The sequence below is a fragment of the Mizuhopecten yessoensis genome, unplaced genomic scaffold (genome assembly GCF_002113885.1).
Source record: "Mizuhopecten yessoensis strain PY_sf001 unplaced genomic scaffold, ASM211388v2 scaffold431, whole genome shotgun sequence".
Classification (NCBI taxonomy): Eukaryota; Metazoa; Mollusca; class Bivalvia; order Pectinida; family Pectinidae; genus Mizuhopecten; species Mizuhopecten yessoensis.
This window is the reverse complement of record NW_018403543.1, coordinates 268,373-289,492: the sequence shown is the minus strand read 5'-3', so window position 1 is coordinate 289,492 and position 21,120 is coordinate 268,373. Positions and strand designations below refer to the sequence as shown.

Below are 21,120 nucleotides of genomic sequence, written 5' to 3'. Positions count from 1 at the left end.
GACTATCCTCCTCTGTGGCACATAATCTCTGACTATCCTTCTCTGTTGGAACATAATCTCTGACTCTCCTCCTCTGTGGAACATAGCCTCCGACTATCCTCCTCTGGTCCCTTACTATCCTTCTTTGTGGGAAATAGTCCATTTATTAAACACTTCTGTGGGAATTAATCCCTTGCTTTCCTCCTCTGTGGAAATATAGTCACTTGTTTTCCTCCTTTTTGTAAACGTAAAACTCAAAATCTATCCTCCTTTGTCGAAATCAGTCCTAATCAATATGCTCCTCCGTTGGAACATAGTCTCCGACTATCCTCCTCTGTGGAACATATTCTCCGACTATCCTCCTCTGTGGAACATAGTATCCGACTATCCTCCTCTGTGGAACATAGTCTCTGACTGTCCTTCTCTGTGGAACTCGGTGTAGTCTATATTAATTAACCTCCTCTTTTGACTATCCTCCTCTGTGGAACATAATCTCTGACTATCTTCCTCTGTGGAACATAGTCTCTGACTATCCTCCTCTGTGGAACATAATCCCTGATTATCCTCCTCTGTGGAACATAGCCTCCGACTATCCTCCTCTGTGGAACATAATCTCCGACTATCCTCCTCTGCGGAACATAATCTCTGACTATCCTCCTCTGTTGGAACATAATCTCCGACTATCTTCCTCTGTGTAACATAGTCTCTGACTATCCTCCTCTGTTGAACATAATCTCTGACTATCCTCCTCTGTGGAACATAGCCTCCGACTATCCTCCTCTGGTCCCTTACTATCCTTCTTTGTGGGAAATAGTCCATTTATTAAACACTTCTGTGGGAATTAATCCCTTGCTTTCCTCCTCTGTGGAAATATAGTCACTTGTTTTCCTCCTTTTTGTAAACGTAAAACTCAAAATCTATCCTCCTTTGTCGAAATCAGTCCTAATCAATATCCTCCTCTGTTGGAACATAATCTCTGACTATCCTCCTCTGTGGAACCTAATCTCTGACTATCCTCCTCTGTGGAACCTAATCTCTGACTATCCTCCTCTGTGGAACCTAATCTCTGACTAGCCTCCTCTGTGGAACCTAATCTCTGACTATCCCCCTCTGTGGAACCTAATCTCTGACTATCCTCCTCTGTGGAACCTAATCTCTGACTATCCCCCTCTGTGGAACCTAATCTCTGACTATCCTCCTCTGTGGAACCTAATCTCTGACTAGCCTCCTCTGTGGAACCTAATCTCTGACTATCCCCCTCTGTGGAACCTAATCTCTGACTATCCTCCTCTGTGGAACCTAATCTCTGACTATCCTCCTCTGTGGAACCTAATCTCTGACTAGCCTCCTCTGTGGAACCTAATCTCTGACTATCCCCCTCTGTGGAACCTAATCTCTGACTATCCTCCTCTGTGGAACATAATCTCTGACTATCCTTCTCTGTTGGAACATAATCTCTGACTATCCTCCTCTGTGGAACATAGTCTCTGACTATCCTTCTCTGTGGAACTCGGTGTAGTCTATATTAATTAACCTCCTCTTTCAAAATTCAGTCCGTATCAGTCCCTAAGTGTTCTCCTCTGTGGAAGTATAATACCACATTTAGCTCTTCTGTGGAAATGAAGTATATGAAGTATATCCTCCTTTGGGGGAATTAGTCCCTTACCATCTTCTGCAATGAAAATTAGTCCGTAACTATCGCCAGTATATAGAGTAACTATTGTCAAATATCTTAAGTCTGAAACGGTCATTTCAAATTGTTTTTTTTTTTAAGTTTTCGAAATTTAATTAAAAAAAAAATCATCTTCATAAGATTTTATCCTTGTTGAAATTAATAAAGAATGGTGTTTCCGAGTGATCAGTCTGGTGGTTCATGTTGCTGTACACAGGACATCAGTCTATTCGGTCTTGTAACTGACTGTTTATAATCACACACAAGTAAGCTTTGGGAAGGAAGTTCTTTAATTCATAAAATACATTAAGATCAAGACATTTAATTTTGAACAAATTTTTCAATGATAATAAACACAAATGTACATCTTCTCACTCCTTGCTTGGATTACCGGTATATATATATATTCATATATATAGGGTGAATGGTGAAATATGTGAAGTAGAGTTAATGAACAACAAACAGCAATGATTGGTGAAGAATGAAAAAGTCGAACAACTTGATGTCAATATTTACATGTTGTCATGGATACCTTATGGTATAATCAAATAAAATTTGCCAATACATTTGACTAATATCCAAGGCTTTCATGTCTAAGCTACAAATGGCTACTTTCGTTCTTCTAGGCTAGTCTTTCTTTCCGTTTTATTCAATGCCTACCAAGTACTATTTATATTTTCATTTTCAAAGCATTTTAGACTACATTGAAATAAAAATTTCACAAGCCAAATTAATTAAACAATGTGAAAAAAAACTGGGTTCAAAAACTTTCAGCAATGGCTATCTTAGCAACAAGCTAGACATTTTCTGACGCTCCAAGCTAGACACTTTCTGACGCTACAAGCTAACACTATTTTGTGCTTGAAAAAAAACCCTAGTACTATCTTGTGCTTGAAAAAAACATCTTACTACATTTAACAACAATCTGTAAAGGAAAACACAAAAAAATGTACACCTGCATTTGGCAAATATAACAAATGAGAAAGTGAATATACAAGTAAGAGTGCGATAGTTTTAAATGTTGTCAGTTGTACATTAAAGTACCGCTGAATTCACAGCACAGAGATCATACACAACCGACTCAAAATACATGTACATTCAAAATACAATGTTGGGTTTTAAATTCTGGTTTCAGAAACTTTGATACAGTATATGTAGTATAGGCAGGTGGTTCCTCCTAAGTCAGTTCCGCTAAGATTAAGTAACAATGGCAAGATTTTTATTTTACACTTGTTCAGATCTACATGATAAGGACTATGACAAGCGAAACTGAGACATTTCTATGTCCTTACAACCTGGTACTTTTTAACAGCCAAATTATTTACAAAACAAAACCAGGTGAGAAAATCCTCCATAAAATCACTAACAATGTGACCTGTAATTAAATATAAGCTTATTAAGACCTAAGACTAATTATAACAATCAGTCAATTTCACCCCGAGTGCCATTCTTAACTGAATCTGGAATGTTATATTTTATAGTTTTAAGGCTTCATTTAAACTTTTACTACCTGAAGACAAGAACTTCAAGCAATAAAAGCAATAAGACCTGTTGGAAAACCTGTTTTTGCCTTAAAGTTTACTTGATACACTGAACTACCCATAAAAATGTCAAACTTTACAATATTGTGTTGGTCTAATGCAGAACCAACCTGCTAGTGTTAATTGTATCCAGCACACTGCTGATCTTACCTACACAAACATACTGCAGACAGCTACACCGATGTTCAGTACACATATAGAAGCTACTGTATACATGTAGTCTCCCAAAATAACTGGATATCTACACCCCCTAATGGCATCAATTCTTAACCTGGTAGGAGGTAGCTTGTAATTTTGTTTCTATTTTATTCCTTCTTTTACCCAAGACAGACATGAACTCGTTATAAACAGTCTAATCTAGAGACATAGCCTAGGATAAGTATGGTAACCTGAAAATGACGCAGAAAAATGTATATATGTGACAGGGGCTAATGAAAAACAACCCATCTGTTTGGGATTGGTCCAGTGTACATGTACCTCCTCACCAACAGCTGTCAATCAGTGGTGACAGTAGTCAAGGTCAGATAACTCTGTTACTACAGCTGACAGCTCTCATACTCCTCGTGTACCTCAAGTATAGGTCTTCTGTTTCTTGTCTGTATACATGTACAGTGGTAGGAGTGTCGATACCTACATAGTATTATATTGTCGATACATACTGGTATACAGGTATTACACTGTCAACACCTTTACAGGTATTACACTGTCAATACATACACAGGTATTACACTGTCAACACCTACACAGGTATTACACTGTCAACACCTACACAGGTATTACACTGTCAATACATACACAGGTATTACACTGTCAACACCTACACAGATATTACACTGTCAACACCTACACAGGTATTACACTGTCAATACATACACAGGTATTACACTGTCAATACCCACATAGATATATATATATGTATATAAATGGGAGTGTCTGGTACAACTGTGAGTATGATCTTTAGTATCTTCAAATGTTAAAAATGTACTGGTAACAAAACCATATACAGTACAAACACTTGTGTAGGGTTGAAATTATCTTCCCCAGACAAATATACCCCATAAGTGGTGCGTTTTCCCTGTCCAATGAATCCATTACAACCGCCTTACTCCTGGAGCTCTAATTCAGGGACTAATTTCCTGGCGTTTGAATATTGACAGGGAACGCCAATAAATTAAGCAATGCCATTACAACATTTTTAGGAAATGCAACAACTTTTCTCTTATTATGCCTTTGCCTCAAAGCTAAATGAATGCAAGCAATCACCCATTGTGGTGGCTGGATACAAAGACAAGAAGGATTGCCTTCATTTGTCAGGTTATATCTCAGCCTGCCACACTTGGTACAAAGACAAAGCATGCTAGCTAACAGCAGTAATGTTCATGGTACCAATTGGCCCCCAATCATTGAATATTGATGTACAAAGGATGGCGAAATATCACATAAAACCAATATTTGGGCTGGACAGTGAGGATTGACAAAAGCACTCAAAAGATCGATATTGTCTGAGAAAGGTCATCAATGGGGTATTGTCCACACAATCCCATAGAACAGCGAAGGTACAGAGAAAGGTAATTAATGGGGTACTGTCCACACAATCACATAGAACAGCGAAGGTACAGAGAAAGGTAATTAATGGGGTATTGTCCACACAATCCCATAGAACAGCGAAGGTACAGAGAAAGGTAATTAATGGGGTATTGCGTGTCCACACAATCCCATAGAACAGCCAAGGTACAGAGAAAGGTCATTAATGGGGTATTGTCCTCACAATCCCATAGAACAGCGAAGGTACAGAGAAAGGTAATTAATGGGGTATTGCATGTCCACACAATCCCATAGAACAGCCAAGGTACAGGGTGATTAGGTGATGGCTAAAGTGTCTATCTTGGGTTTGGGTAAAACAAAGCTAAAGGCCAAACATCAAGCAATATCTTTGTATGGTGTACCTGAAAACATACAGCAGCCATACATCTAGAGATAAGCCTTGTCAGACGGAGGAGATTAGGACTTCAGCACCAGACACAAGATTACAGGTGATTAACAAGGAAACCAAACAAAAACCTCTCTAATTAATCCACTCGATTCCCTGACGTATATATCCTGTTGTAGGAACACAAGAGACTTACACAGGAAATAAATCTAAACGTAGAGGAGTGAGAAACAGGTAAATGTGTAAATGACAGGTGGCGTTGTGCCATGACGATACAAAACTGCTATTTGTACACGCTGATGACAAGTGGATGTACACAGTCTACAGTACATATGTGTGCTCCCTGCAGCCTATAAATAGTACAAGTTCGATCAATTATCAATCTTACCACAATGAGGATTTCATTAGGACATTTCCTAAATGCTATCAACAGTTTGTCGCTAAAACCCTATCACAGATCGGAATATGAGGAAATGGTACATTTTCTATACTATTATTATGGTTACACGATTTCCCTCCCTAACTATATCATCACAGCTTAGGTTTTAGTACTTTTATATTATAGAAACAAACAATTCAAAATATTACAACATAACAAAAACATAATTGCCCCCCACCCCCCAGCAATCCTTCCACTATCAGTGCTAGTTTTCACTAGAAATTGATCTACAAATGATCTTTAATCTGAACTTATCCATTATGTACTTATGCACTTATCTGATTGTTACTATCTCTTGATCTCATTAATTTCTAACCACCTGTCTGGTTTTGCAAATTGCACAACACATTAAAAGGAAGCCTTCTGGTACCTTCAAACATGAGTCAGGCAAGAGGCCAGGATTTTTCCTGAATTAGAAACATTTTTTACCAAAAAATTACAATGTGTTTTATCCATTTTTTTTTACCTGAATATAAATTTTGAAATCCAGAATATAAAATCTCTTCTTATTTTAAGGACAAGTTTGAGACCAATTTATGTAAACATACAATTTGACATACATATTTGTGATGAAGTCAATGCAGAAGATAGTGATTTTATAAAACATAACACACAATATTTGCCATTGTAATATTCCTCACAATTAGGAGATGATGTATATGTACATCAAGTGTTGGTACAAAACAACGAAAAAGCCACACATTGTGATTCAATATCTTGGAAATTACTGAAGTAAAAATAAATCAACATATCAAATATATGTACAATTCATCTTGCAATAACAAAAAAGTATTGATAAACCTAATATCTGATGCTATTTGTCAAGGCATTTCTTTTATACCAGAAGCCTATACTATGTGATCATCCTTCTAACTTACGAATCTCCCCCTTACATTTCAGATCCTGGAGCAACACCTTGGAGCTTGATTCACGCGAGATATCCCTCCTCACTGCCAAGTTCCATTAGAGATAACCACACTAGATAACAAACCTAACCATTTTTAACACAAAATCTTGTTGATATTGCTTGAAACTAGATTACATTCAAAATGCCTCACATATTATGAGTGTTGAGCAAATTCTAGTGAGGTAACAATACACAAAGTCAAAGTTTAAAGCCGTTTCGAATGAATCCATATACTATAATATTGGAATAGACTTCAGGACAGGTGTTTCAACAGATTTTTTAAAAATTAATTATTAGTATGTATGCATATTATTGTTAATTTGTTAATTATCTTGGGTAATGACTTGACGTTCATTATCGACAGTATTCCACCTAATTACCCCTGTGCGTGCTGCACATGTTCTCTCCACTGGACACGACATTCACTGAACGTGACGGTCCTGGTTTTGCAGTAGCTGTGGGTTCACAAGTTCATTATCATGGGTGTTACTTTTAAACCAATGCTATTTTGAAGCAGCGATCACACAGCAGGCTCAGCGACACGACAAACTGTTTGAGATAGCGGTAATGATTTGTTGAGATTTTGAGAGTGGGGTTATGCAGATGTACAGGCACAATAATTATGTGGACTACGGTATACGGTATCTCTGCCACAATACAGCTCCTCTCTCCACTCCAGTAGCTTCCCCACAACATATTGCTCGATAGGCACAACCAAGAATGGTAAATTGAATTTGAAGCAATAACTGACAGCTTGGATGATATGGAGGAGGTCTGACACATTTCATCCGCGACTGTAATGCAATGACTGTCACTTTCATCACATCATCTTCTTCATCATCATCAGCTTTGGGAAGGTCTACATCCAAGTCTGAATGAATGCATCCTCAATATTTAGTCATAAAAGATTTAAATATATATCAATCATCATATATATCTTTTCATTCAGTATATAAACAGTTATTCTTTTTTAAAAAATGAAACAAAAGAAAACACCCGTCTCAGAGAGCTGCATTACTGCCGTCACACTGTAGTAGCCGCACAATGGAGGGGTCACTTTTTGCTCCCTCAATGAACTCAGTTAGGGAGAGCTTTCCATCAAGGTTTTTGTCCATTTGTTTGAATATTTTTTCAGTCCTCTTTTCAGGTGTAGATTCATCCTCAGGCATTTTCATCACCGTGCCAACCATCTTGTATATAGCCTAGAGGAAAAAACGGGAAATAGATACAAATTAGTAAAGATATTTGAGTTTGACATGTGATTGAAATATCTTTTTAAACTAGTAATCTGCAGGAAACTTTTGTAGACATAAAACAATATAAATTTTAATCAAGTCATTTTAATGTGTTGGAATGTCAAGTGCTTATATAAAGGAAACTGTCATTAATGTTTTGTTTATATTTACATTTCCACTGCACAGAGCCTAGATGTTTCTACTGGGCCCAATGTATGTTATTTCCGTATAACATCCTGACGTTGAAACGTGTTCAGACTAATATTATGTCTTTATTTCTGCGTGAACTGTAAGTTGATCAACATAAAATGTAAATATAAGTATTGGTTGTCATATTTTTGACATGCATTGGTGTGTAACATTCAATATGTAGGTAAGCCAATGTATGTTACACACCAATACATGTCAAAAATATGACAATCAATACTTAAATAAACTTAACGCCAAGCGGTAATATTGCCGATATCCCACGAATACAAGGTCGTACACTTGATCAATCTATTTTGCACCAAATGATTTTGCTGTCCTATATTCTAAAATTACCCTTTGACTGCAGAGCTTCCAATTACCTCCCATAGATAATGGCACAGAGTCCTATTACAGCATTCTACCAGTTTACTCTTATAGATCATGGCACAGAGTCCTATTACAGCATTCTACCAGTTTACCTCCCATAGATCATGGCACCGAGTCCTATTACAGCATTCTACCAGTTTACTCTTATAGATCATGGCACAGAGTCCTGTTACAGCATTCTACCAGTTTACCTCCCATGGATCATGGCACTGAGTCCTATTACAGTAGTCTACCAGTTTACCTCCCATAGATCATGGCACAGTCCTATTACAACAATCTACCAGTTTACCTCCCATAGATCATGGCACCGAGTCCTATTACAGCATTCTACCAGTTCACCTCCCATGGATCATGGCACTGAGTCCTATTACAGCAGTCTACCAGTTTACCTCCCTTAGATCATGGCACAGAGTCCTATTACAGCATTCTACCAGTTCACCTCCCATGGATCATGGCACTGAGTCCTATTACAGTAGTCTACCAGTTTACCTCCCATAGATCATGGCACAGTCCTATTACAGCATTCTTCCAGTTTACCTCCCATAGATCATGGCACAGTCCTATTACAACAATCTACCAGTTTACCTCCCATAGATCATGGCACAGTCCTATTACAGAATTCTACCAGTTTCCCTCCCATAGATCATGACACAGTCCTATTACAGCATTCTACCAGTTTACCTCTTATAGATCATGGCGCAGAGGCCTATTACAGCATTCTACCAGTTTACCTCCAATAGATCATGGCACAGACCTATTACAGCATTCTACCAGTTTACCTCTTATAGATCATGGCGCAGAGGCCTATTACAGCATTCTACCAGTTTACCTTCCATAGATCATGGCACAGAGTCCTATTACAGCATTCTACCAGTTTAATTCTAAATGATTCAAAACCTGTTCTCTATTTACAAACTGTTATGTGTCAGCATCAATTTCATCTATGTTAATTCCTCTGATTTAAAAACATCTCTGAACCCTGTTAGATGTTAATCCTTGATATCTAAATAAACAAATTCAGTGATCACTATAAACATTATCTACTGATTTGTGTAGCGTAAAATTGTCTCAATAATCGAAATTGAAATACCGAAATTTCGTAATGAACTATTCCAACATTTGAATTGGATGAGTTCAAATAAGTCTTTAGGAGTGAATGAGTTAATTGGTGTATCTAACTATGTCAGATCACTGGAGATGTCCAGTAAAAAGGAAGTCAGTCCGATACAACAATGAAATAGTATTGGTCCAAATGTCCTCAAATGTTTTGCCATTTTTAAGAAATGAAAAACCTTTCCTGCAATAAAAGACATTGATGAAATTCATTCCGGGATGCTGAGACGGTATCAACTGCTCGACAATGACACTGATAGATGGCTTCTTTTGACACACTAAACTTTTCGACTGTTTCTATATCCAAAAGTAAACATTAAATATTTTCAGGAGTTCAAAATTTTCTAGAGTGATTATGGTTTTCTAAAAATTTAAATAGCAGACAGTGACATTGACCTTGGTTGTAAAACCCTGAAATACACATGTGTTTGAAGTAATTAGCTCACAGTTGACTATGACCTCCGATCAACATTGTTCAGAAACCTGGTGATTAAAGAGTGACAAGTCAGAAATACAGTGATGAGAGTGACGAAAGTGACGAGAAAGATTTTCTATCAAAATAATAATGATGACGTTAACCTTGACCATACCACCATTCGGGGGTGTACAATTCCATTAGCCTAACTGCCACGGCCAGCAGATTTTTTTTATAAATTTGCATGCTGATTGATGGTAGCCTGAATATGAAAATGTACACCCTTAGCCTGCAACATTTGAATTAAACTCATAAGAATCTGGACCAAAAACTGTTCAGAAATGTCAGTAGAATAGAATGTCAATAAATTTAATAGTTTCTATGAAAAGTAACAACTACCTTGAACTTGGCACTGTTTGACCTTGACCTTGGCATACTTGACAAGCGTATGAAGTTTTATACAAATCAATTTTGAAATAATGCAACTAGATTGATGACAAGGTGTGCCTGCCAGAAAATCATAAATTCACTCATAATTTTGAGGCCTGATCACCTTGAATTACAATCACATTCAGTTCGTCCTCTGGTCATGCCCAATGAACAGCCTTAAGCTTTGTGCTACTATATCTTCGTGCTGTGTTACTATGAATAATAATTTTGACCCTGGACCCTATACCTAGTATGACTTTGAATTTTAATATCGCTCATCTTGATCCCATGGCAGATCATTGTACAAAGTTTAAGCAAGATTGAACAAATGATCTTTACACTGTCGGGGCCCACAAGACCGAAACCCAAAACTTGGGAGATAAAAAATCTGGTGTTCCTTCTTAAATCATATAAACATATCATATATTTTATATCTAGTCAGCGTTATTAAAGGTACTCATGCACTCTTCCAGGCTTGGCATAAAGAGCAGATCAAGATCGACATTATATATCTATCCTGATCTATTTGGATGAACATTATCATCTTCATACATAACATTTTTATAGTGCATTCTCAGCAGCACAAACAAGTAAGCTACAATTACCGTCTGCGTGTGACTGTTTAACATCAGTGTAATTTTCAGGCTTACAATCTGTGTGCTCCAGGCTTATGAGAATACCAGCAGCAGTCATCAACCTTAACGACTAATCCTCGTTATGTGATCCACTTGGGTTTAGTCTGGTCTAATGCTGTCAGATTTACTATCAAACTTTCATTATTTATTGCTACATTATTTACACAGGAGTGTTTACAACTCGGCTTCTAAGTTGATTTTACTCTGGGTGTGTTTGTATAAATATAGCCCAGCTTTCAATTATAACACGTTGTTCAGTAATGTGAATTACAAATACGAATCAGAGTATTAAGAATTCAATTATCATTCGGCCAATATGTAATAAAGAGCAGTGAATTTAAAAAGGGTCATGCCATCTTGTCCGTCAGCACCAGATCGAAACCCCAAACAAATTTTACAATGGAGACAACATATGTCTGGTGTGTTTGCTATGGACGAATGGAATGAAACATCCCTCATTCCTACCAGAATTGCATATCAATATTTTTCAAAAGTCGTACTTACTCTTACTATCTCCAACATCTCATCCTTGGAGATATATCCGTTACCATCCAAATCGTACATGTTGAAAGCCCACTGTAGTTTCTGTTCTAACTTTCCACGACTTGTGACACTCAATGCACAGATGAACTCCCTGAAATCTATCGTACCGTCACCATTTGTATCGAAGGTCCTGAAAACATGTTCCGCAAATTTAGATGCATCACCATACGGAAAGAAGTTTCCATAAATCTTCTTGAACTCTTCCACAGTCAAATGGCCACTGGGGCAGTCCTTAAGAAAACCCTTATACCACTCCTGTAGTTCATGGTCGCTGAACTCTGTTTCTTGCCGTAGGTCCTCCAAGGCATCTGGCTTCAGCTTACTGTTCTGTTTTCCCATGTTTCCTCTATAAGGCAGAAGTCCTTCGTCACCTGTTCACGCAAAATCCCTGCAATGAAAAGAAAACAAATGAACCAATTTTTATAAATTACCTAATTTTCTGTCTCAAAAAGCTCATTTTAACTTGAATTCCTCAAAAGAGTTGTTTTAAGCATTGTTGTCATGTTTTCCTTCTTGACATAAATCAGAAACTGACGAAATGAAATATGACTTGTATAGCAATTAAATAGGTACCTATATAATAAATACGTGTTACCTTTAAAGTATCAAAAACAGGAATAATCAAGTTTCAGACTAACTTCATTTGCATCTTTGTGCCAGACTTCATGAGGACCTTAACTACTTTAAGTATTACACTCATCAATATTTAGTGTGAGAGGAGAATCTCCTTTCCTTAAAACTGTTTTGTGTCATTAGTCTGGCTTTTCTTTATATCTTATTTCATATTGGAACAATGACCTTTATATTAGTTTATATCTTTCCAAAAGTGATTTATTTGCTGGAAAATGAGCAAACACCCATCTTTAATCATTTCACTACGCCTCTAAAGTCAACATTTTTTTTGTTTATCATTGTTGTAGGCGATACGATTGAAGGTGATATGGATGTTATTGCAAGAAACATCACATATTTTCATAATACAACATAAGGATAATTTACAACATTATCTTGTGAGTAAAAAAAATGTATTCTGGGATATCCATTCTAACTGATCCTTTTGAGACTTAAAGGTTGACTCAAGTATGCATCATTGAACAAATTAGACACTGAGCTGTATCTGTTTAACCTTCACTTAGGTTTATCAATATACATGGAGAATAGAGATCGGACCAGGAATGACACAGTGGTACTCCTTGGGTTCACCATCATATCAACCTCCGCTGGAACTAACAACCCCTGCTACAATTAATGCTGATGGAGCAAATACCTATATACGCTACAGGACTTGTTGGCATCATCTCCCCACTGTTATGTCCAAGGTTAAGTTGGGTCAGTGGATAGCTGTGTACCTTATACTCTCTCATGCCTTCCATAATATGACCGAGAATAAAACAGTAAACAGTCATTAAATATTAGAAAGGCCAGGATTAGATAGATGATCACCAACATTATGTCTGACCAGAGTTCAGGGGGTGAGTCGATCATTATATCTGTATTACAGCCAGCTAGCTATAGTAACGGCTCAAACTGTGGTGGCATTGATTATTTTCTCCTCCACAGCCCGAACAGGTCCCCATAATTACCCTTCATCTATACATGTACCTATCACCACATTGTATGACCTCTCAGTCGTGTTTTACTCCTCACTACAATAGGGCTGGTTCCTTCATCGATATTTCACCTACTTCCAATGGAAATGTCAAACAATATCACTGAAGCCTTTTTCACAGGAGTGATTCTAAGCATATTATATGTGGTTCACAATTGGTATTATTTCCACATCGACATTAATACACTATTTACACCTACAAATTAAAACACCAAAAGACATTTAAATTGTGATTTCAGTATGTAATAAAACCCATTGGCTGATTTACAATGTAAATGACGGAATCATGTTGTTGACAAACTCTAAACCTCAGTAATTGTTCGCCTTAACAAATCAATAGGTTACTGAGTAAATATTTAATTTGAACATTTATTAAACAACCTTGACATTGAAAGGCCCTTCTCCTACAATGGTGTACTGACATATATTGGTATATATTGTGATTCAGAACTGTGTTATTGTTGATATGTGATGCTCTGGAAGTAGTATAGCACAAATTCGTAGTCACTAAAAAGCTTGTATTCAGGGGTCAGGTCATATGAATCAAGCTTTAAAAGACAACGATCAACATTTTTTTATTGCTGTCAATTAAAAGTGTCCTGTCAACCACAAGGCCACTTGCAATTATCATGTTTGGTTGAACAACATATATACTGACAAAGTTATTGTCACGTGTGGTTGAACAAACATATACAGTTGTATACTGACAAAGTTATTGTCATGTGTGGTTGAACAAACATATATATACTGACAAAGTTATTGTCACGTGTGGTTAAACAAACATATACAGTTGTATACTGACAAAGTTATTGTCATGTGTGGTTGAACAAACATATATACTGACAAAGTTATTGTCATGTGTGGTTGAACAAACATATATACTGACAAAGTTATTGTCATGTGTGTTTGAACAAACATATACAGTTGTATACTGACAAAGTTATTGCAATCAAAAAGGCAGGGAAAACCTTTGTATGGATACATTTCAGATTTCAAAACATCAGTCTGTGTCACAAGAGCGATGACAAGATCAAATAACGTGCCAGCACAACAAATATGTGGAGTCATTTCAGACATCAGCACTAATCAATATAACAAAAGTGACCGAACTGTTTACTACATGGAATACACAGCAGTAACAACCCCCGAGTAGGTCAATCATACAAACACAATCTATCATTACTGGACGTTCATTCTTCCGTGAAATATACAGGATGCTGAACCAATTTAAACGGCTATTGCCTAACCACAGCACTTACATATTTTAATTTCTATGATCCTAGTCCGTTTAGTATCATTTTGAACAAACTACACCAGTTACTTGTCCTGTAGTATCCTCTAAGACTTGATGTATAACAAAGTGACAATACATACTTAGATAACCCTTCTGATGAACTGTACGACATGAATGAAATGAAGCCATTACATTTATACCTGGTAAAGTTGGATCCCTTATTTCATGTTGCAAGAGGATCTTTACTTCAATAGCTGAAGGACGAACCTTTGAAATATCATAATTGTACAAAGATTGCCTCCCTTTGCCCATATTACAAACAATCAACAACAGCAAAACAAAACTAATTGTATAGAGCTTGCCTCCAAGTTGCCTATGTTCCAGTTCACCATAAATAATTAAAACAAAAGAAATACCTAATTGCTGCATAATTATGGGCAGGTTTCGTTCAAGTTAGAACAATATAGCATTTGTCTTTGTACAATATCAATGTCAACCAACTTTCATCAGAATCAATTTATACTCGACTAAATATAAGTCTTTGTGTGAAACGTGGTGACCTGTTAATCAGAGCGATATATGCATGCTTACTTATGCTTGAGTTCTGATTTAACTGAACCTATAGCCTTGGTATAATGTACAGGATATCCAATTCCATTGAAACTGAAATGATATTGAAGCAAGTTATCTTGCAGAAACCAAAGTTTGAGCAGACAAACAGGTGGACGGACATACTTATTGATAGCAATTAGTTAACTTGTTTGTATTGAGCGCAGGGGGTATTATAATTAATGTGGGAGGAAACCGTAGTACCCGGAGAAAACCCATGTGATCGGACAATTTTGCAGGACTGTAAATGAAACAGGAGGCCCAGATGGCCTGTATCGCTCACCTGAATATAATTAAAGTAATTGGTATGAAGTAAAGATATAGCACTCTATGGTAGGTGCTGTAAGTACATATGAAATGTCAGAAAGATCCATCCAGTACTTGAGATATAGAGAACAAACTTCAAACAGAGCCCCACCCATATGCCCCTACGGGGGTCATACCCACCAATTATACTAAAGATGCTCGACACTAAATAAGGATAAAATCCCTTAATCCTGATGGTCGGAGAAGGATTTTAAAGGTTTTACCTCTATTTCTCCTATTGGGCCCCGCCCTTCTGCCCCCATCAGAGACCACACCTACTGCTAATACAAATTTGAGTCCCCTTGGCCCAAGGATGCTCCAGACTAACTTAGGATAAAATCCCTTAATCACTATGGTAGAAGAAGGATTTTAATAATGACAGCATGACAATAGGCCCTCTCTTTATTGATGTCAGCATGACAATAGGACCCTCTTTATTGATGTCAGCATGACAATAGGACCCTCTTTATTGATGTCAGCATGACAATAGGCCCCCTCTTTATTGATGCCAGCATGACAATACGCCCCTCTTTATAGATGTCGGCATGACAATAGGCCCCTCTTTATTGATGTCAGCATGACAATAGGCCCCTCTTTATTGATGCTACCATGACAATTGGCCCCTCTTTATTGATGCGAGCATGACAATAGGACCTTCTTTATTGATGTCAGCATGACAATAGGACCCTCTTTATTGATGTCAGCATGACAAAAGGCCCCCTCTTTATTGATGCCACCATGACAATAGGCCTCTCTTTATTGATGTAAACATGACAATAGGACCCTCTTTATTGATGTCAGCATGACAATAGGCCCCTCTTTATTGATGTCAGCATGACAATAGGACCCTCTTTATTGATGTCAGCATGACAATAGGACCCTCTTTATTGATGTCAGCATGACAATAGGACCCTCTTTATTGATGTCAGCATGACAATAGGACCCTCTTTATTGATGCCAGCATGACAATAGGCCCCTCTTTATTGCTCTCTGGTGGTATTGGGTTAACAGTGTATAACACCGACATCCCCACTACCACAGGGCTATATCTATAATAACATTTATAACACGGACATCCCCACTACCAAAGGGCTATATCTATAATAACATTCACTTATATACTATATAATGCATGAGTAATAGCATCTCTCATCCACCTGTATTGGACCAGATAAATGAACATTCAAAATGACTTGATGAATAAAATTGATTCATTAGCTATATATTGATCATATAGCAGCCATATAACACTTTGAGAGGGATGGCAGTACACAATAGCTTACATTAGGTAAATACAGCTACAACAAACATACATGTATATAATACAACAGATAATGACTAGGATGTTGAATGAAATATTGGTGGTGCTGACATCTTTATGGGAAACAAAATTAAATTTCCTACTTGGTGTGGCAATGAAGATATATATGTCATGCCTGGCTACGCTGAAAGGTTGTGTGGCTGCCATCATAAAAGTCAAACTCACAGATAGCTGGTGGTTAACCAATCTACGTTGATTTAGTAATTACACTGTATATAAAGCAGGCCTCGACTCCAAACAATGTTACATCCCGACAACACATCCTAAAACACTGGACGGACATAACCTGATTATACATTCTAAGATACAATGTACATGCAACCCAAAACCGCGTCCTAAAACACAGGGCAAATAAAACCCATCAATACATCCTAAATACAACATACATGTAGATTTAACCCAAAACTGCGTCCTAAAACACTGGGAGGATACAACCCATCAATACATCCTAAAATACAACATACATGTAGATTTAACCCAAAACTGCGTCCTAAAACACTGGGCAGATATATATTCAACCTGTCAATACATCCTAAAATATAACGTACATAAGATACAACCCAACTCCACATCCTAAAACACTGGGCAGATACAACTCATCAATACATCCTAAAATATAACGTTTATGAAGATACAACCCAACTCCACATCCTAAAACACTGGGTGGATACATTTCATCTGTCTTGAAATAGAAAGAAAGGACAACCCATCAACAAATCTAAAATGCCAATTGACCAGGTAACATCTTTTATATATATATATATGTAGATTTAACTTGTAATTAGGTGATAAAATGAACACCCCCATCCACAGATCATTGGTAGAAATTTTAATGTAGCTAATAAATTCTACTTGAAAAGATATTTGGAAAATTGATCTCAATATCAATAACAGGCCTCCACACCTTAATTTACACTCTCCATATCAATATCTATACTACATTTGTATATCAAACCTTACCTTTCTGCTAACATATCTCTATCAAACCGTCTTTTTTACGGTATTTAACACATTTTACTTTCACTATATTAATTTCATTCACCACATATTACTTTCAAATACCACTTTAACACAAATTAACACTCTCCTAGATATCAGTTTCTATATTAAACTCTAAGTCAATCTCCAGATTTGTATTAATCTCTCTCTGTTTAAACTAACACACTGTCCTAAATTGATCTCTACATCTCCAGTTACCTTATACATATATATAAATACTGTTTTTCAGCTAACACACACTGTCCCCGACTCCCATATCAATCCCTATATCAAGCGACACTTTCTTATATCAATTTCCCTATCAGCTGACACACATGAACAACACATCCCATTAGATTGGATTGACCAATCCTGCAAACATATATGAACAATAAAAATAAGCAATTTAAAATCTGTCAGGATTGTAAGAAAGCATAATAACTGTTTATAAATCTAAAGTCTTCTGGGACAGAGGTCCATTCTAGTTGATATCAATCATTCAATGGCGTTTGTTCTTTTAAAATAACCTATCACCTATCTTCCTGAATGTGCTGCGTGGTTGGAACATCTTTGGAGGTCCCATCACACGATGCCAACATACTATCAGTTTCTCTATCACCAAGCCATGTTTACATGGAGTAACTATAACAGTTTCTGGTGATGTTGCTGGCAGTATTTGCTCACAGTGCATGTATCTGTCAGCTGGTAATTATTGACACCTAAACCAATATAACAGGAAGCCATCAGCATCTAGCGTTATCTTATAGAACTTACAACAATTCCATTCAGATCTACAAAGCTTATCAGGTGTACTACTAATCCATATGGATATTATAACCATGAATCATGACTAGAACAATTCAAGAATTGCATCTAATCCCCAGGTAGAAATACTGTTAGCTCATTGTAACCACCCTGAATTAATCCATACAGCTCTCAGGCTTCTGTAATGGCACCAAGCTTTGATCCAGAGGAGATTATAATTATTGATAAGTGGGGAAAATGGTTATGATTAACTGTAGTAATGCAGGGTGGCCGTGCTATAGTGGTTTATTTATACTGGGTCCAGGCTACTGACATCTGGTCAGTATTGCTGGTAGATAGTTTCAACACCTCTTGCATCTTCTACTGTTGATGCTTCTTAAAGAAACATTAATACATCAGCTATAGAAAATCAATTGAGTATGGCGCTATTTCACCACAACACAATTCTTTTGGTGGAAGCATTCCTAAACATGAAGTGTGTAGCCTACATGCTGTGATTTACCTACAGACGTTCAGATCTAGATCTAGAGACCAGTATTGCCATCATCTCCTTTGAATTTAGGGTTACTTTGTAGTAAAGCACACATTAAGAGTGGACAAGGCTTTTGTTTTTAAGTATGCATTTCAGGCAGAAGGTGTTTATTGTATATGACTTGAGTTACATTTTAAAAGATAAAATAATCTGTCTATGATCATGACAATACAAAAGTTTTCATTTGTGTTGCTCCTGAATTCTCATATATGATCTAGTAATTATAATTTACTATTTAATCTTTGAGGATTTGCTTCAATAGGAGGTGTGTACTGAAAGTGAAAGTAAATTGAGAAAAAATGGTTTTCTACAGTAAATGTCAGATCTGTTAATCTTCTTACTGTATCATTGTATCACCATCTTATGAAAACATTCAACAGCTGCATGCCCTAGTCTATAATATCTAACCTCTACAAAGTAAATATTACCAGTTAGTATTGGGTCATAACAGGTGATATTACAACCGAGTAGATACTTAAGAGTTGCATGGTTATGAAGACAGGATGACAAAGCCACACATATGTACGCCAACTGTAGCATCGTTGCATTGAACTCCTTGTATATATACATGTACAGTGTCAAACACGTCAGCTGTCACAGCACATAGCTACTGCACTCCTCCAGATCTAATTACCAAAAAAGATGGCAACGTTCTATCCATGTAAGACACAAGGTATCGCGTTCACTTCAATTTCCCGAGATTATAGAGAAAATGAATAATTAACTTAGTTTAAATTTTAACTTCTCACAAGCTGCTCCCACATCTATGTCTTCACAACCATATGGCATCAATTTCAATTTCACATTAGATTATAGAGAAAATCAATATTGATATCTTCAAGTGTAAAAGTTTAAATCATCAAAAACTGCTCACATCAAAAAACTTTCAGACTAGTTCAATAAATATCATTTGAAAAACAAATCTCTAAATCATCAGATGCATAAAATATATTAATTAAGTGCAACAACTGAAACAATTGATACAAAGGAAAATAGCACGTTGATAAAACCACTTTAAATACGTCTCCTTCAAATTTAAGGTACAGCGATTAACCAATGCAACAGCTAGGGGAAATGAGTTTTCTGGTAAGATAAGTTGTACCGGCCCTGTGTACTGCTGGAAGGATGTTTTTTTCCCCCATTGTGATCAATGTTTCATTGTGATCTCATCTCGATATAGCTGTAAACTCAATTTACACCGATTGCTTTCAGTGTTATTCCCAGTCCCATTCAGACATTAACTCCTATCTCCAGAACACAACACCCCTAATTTGATTATCCTCCTCCTGTTATATCATAGTCAATCCCCAATCTCTGAGTTCGGAGGAGCCACACCCAACACTGTATGGTATATATATACATGTATATAAGGCACTCGAACAAAAGGCTAATGCTTAATGGTCTTGATTGTACAAAATTGAAAACAGCAGGATTTGTCCTGGGAAACAATTAATGATTGCTATTTTTTTCTGTTCTCATACTTGATATTTGTATCAACTTTGATGAAAATCTGTTAAGAAATGAAGTAGCTAGAGTGAGAACAGTGATTCAGTTGATGATTTTCTGTGCATGTGTAAAGCGACAATGACCTTGGCCTTGACCTTGGAGCCCTAAAACACAGAGATGCCCAAGGTGTTATCATACCAGACCTTTGTATAAACTTTGATCAAAAACCATCATAAAGAAAGTTGGTTAACTTATCACACTGAATTGGTTGATAATTTTCTATAAATAGTAGTGATGACCTTGGCCTTGACCTTGGAATCCTGAAACGTTAACTCCTCCAAGGTATTCTCTCATTTTATATCTGTATAAACTTTGATGAAAATCTCCTAAGAAACGAAGTTACAACGAATCAGTTGATGATTTTCAAGATATACAGCAACAATGACCTTGGCCTTGACCTTAGAACCCTTAACACAAAGATGTCAGAGACATTCTTATACTCGACCTTTGTATAAGGTTTGATCAAAATCCGTCAAAGAATGAAGTTGCTAGAGTATTTACATTTATTTGCGATCTGTTGGGATGGGACCAGACATATTTTATGGTTGGGTTATAATAGTATTTAGGTTTAAAACTGTTATATAAATAATTTAAGTGTAGTTTATAGAAACAATTTGAGTGCTGTACAGTTATAGAATCAGCTGGTGCATGCGGAGTAGAATAATTGAAACAATAATTGTGGTAGTAAATACCACCATATGTTAGCAGCTCTACAAGGGTCTATCTACTCTCCTGTGTGTGACAAGTGTGTCTCCTGTACACAAGGATCTATCTACCCTCTTGTGGGCGACACTTGTGTCTCCTGTACATATAAAGGACCTATCTACCCTCCTGTGGGTGACACTT

General features: G+C 36.8%; 2 protein-coding genes across 9 annotated transcripts in view; both read right to left on the bottom strand.

The window, feature by feature from the left end:
- Window positions 1-925: 925 nt before the first annotated feature.
- On the bottom strand, window positions 926-6,890 carry LOC110448695 (TRIO and F-actin-binding protein-like). The gene is made up of 2 exons (XM_021495078.1): window positions 6,849-6,890; window positions 926-1,450 (listed from the first exon to the last, which is right to left on the bottom strand). The coding sequence occupies exons 1-2, from the start codon at window positions 6,888-6,890 to the stop codon at window positions 926-928; spliced, it is 567 nt and encodes a 188-aa protein (XP_021350753.1).
- LOC110448769 (neurocalcin homolog) overlaps window positions 1,924-21,120 on the bottom strand; it is a 61,272-nt gene continuing 42,075 nt past the window's right edge. For all 8 annotated transcript variants that reach the window (XM_021495197.1, XM_021495205.1, XM_021495214.1 and 5 more), the window contains exons 3-4: window positions 11,376-11,802; window positions 1,924-7,670 (exon numbers count right to left, since the gene is read on the bottom strand). In XM_021495197.1, the coding sequence (XP_021350872.1) occupies window positions 7,470-7,670; window positions 11,376-11,753 (579 nt within the window). In that variant the 5' untranslated portion in view covers window positions 11,754-11,802 and the 3' untranslated portion in view covers window positions 1,924-7,469. The remainder of the gene's footprint in view (window positions 7,671-11,375; window positions 11,803-21,120) is intronic.

Excerpts from the sequence above, each read along its gene's own strand:
- LOC110448695 (XM_021495078.1), bottom strand. The coding sequence starts at position 6,890 with ATGTCGTGTCCAGTGGAGAGAACATGTGCAGCACGCACAGGG. Across the intron at positions 1,451-6,848 it reads CATGTGCAGCACGCACAGGG|AGGAGGATAGTCAGAGATTA; the intron begins GTAATTAGGTGG and ends TATGTTCCACAG.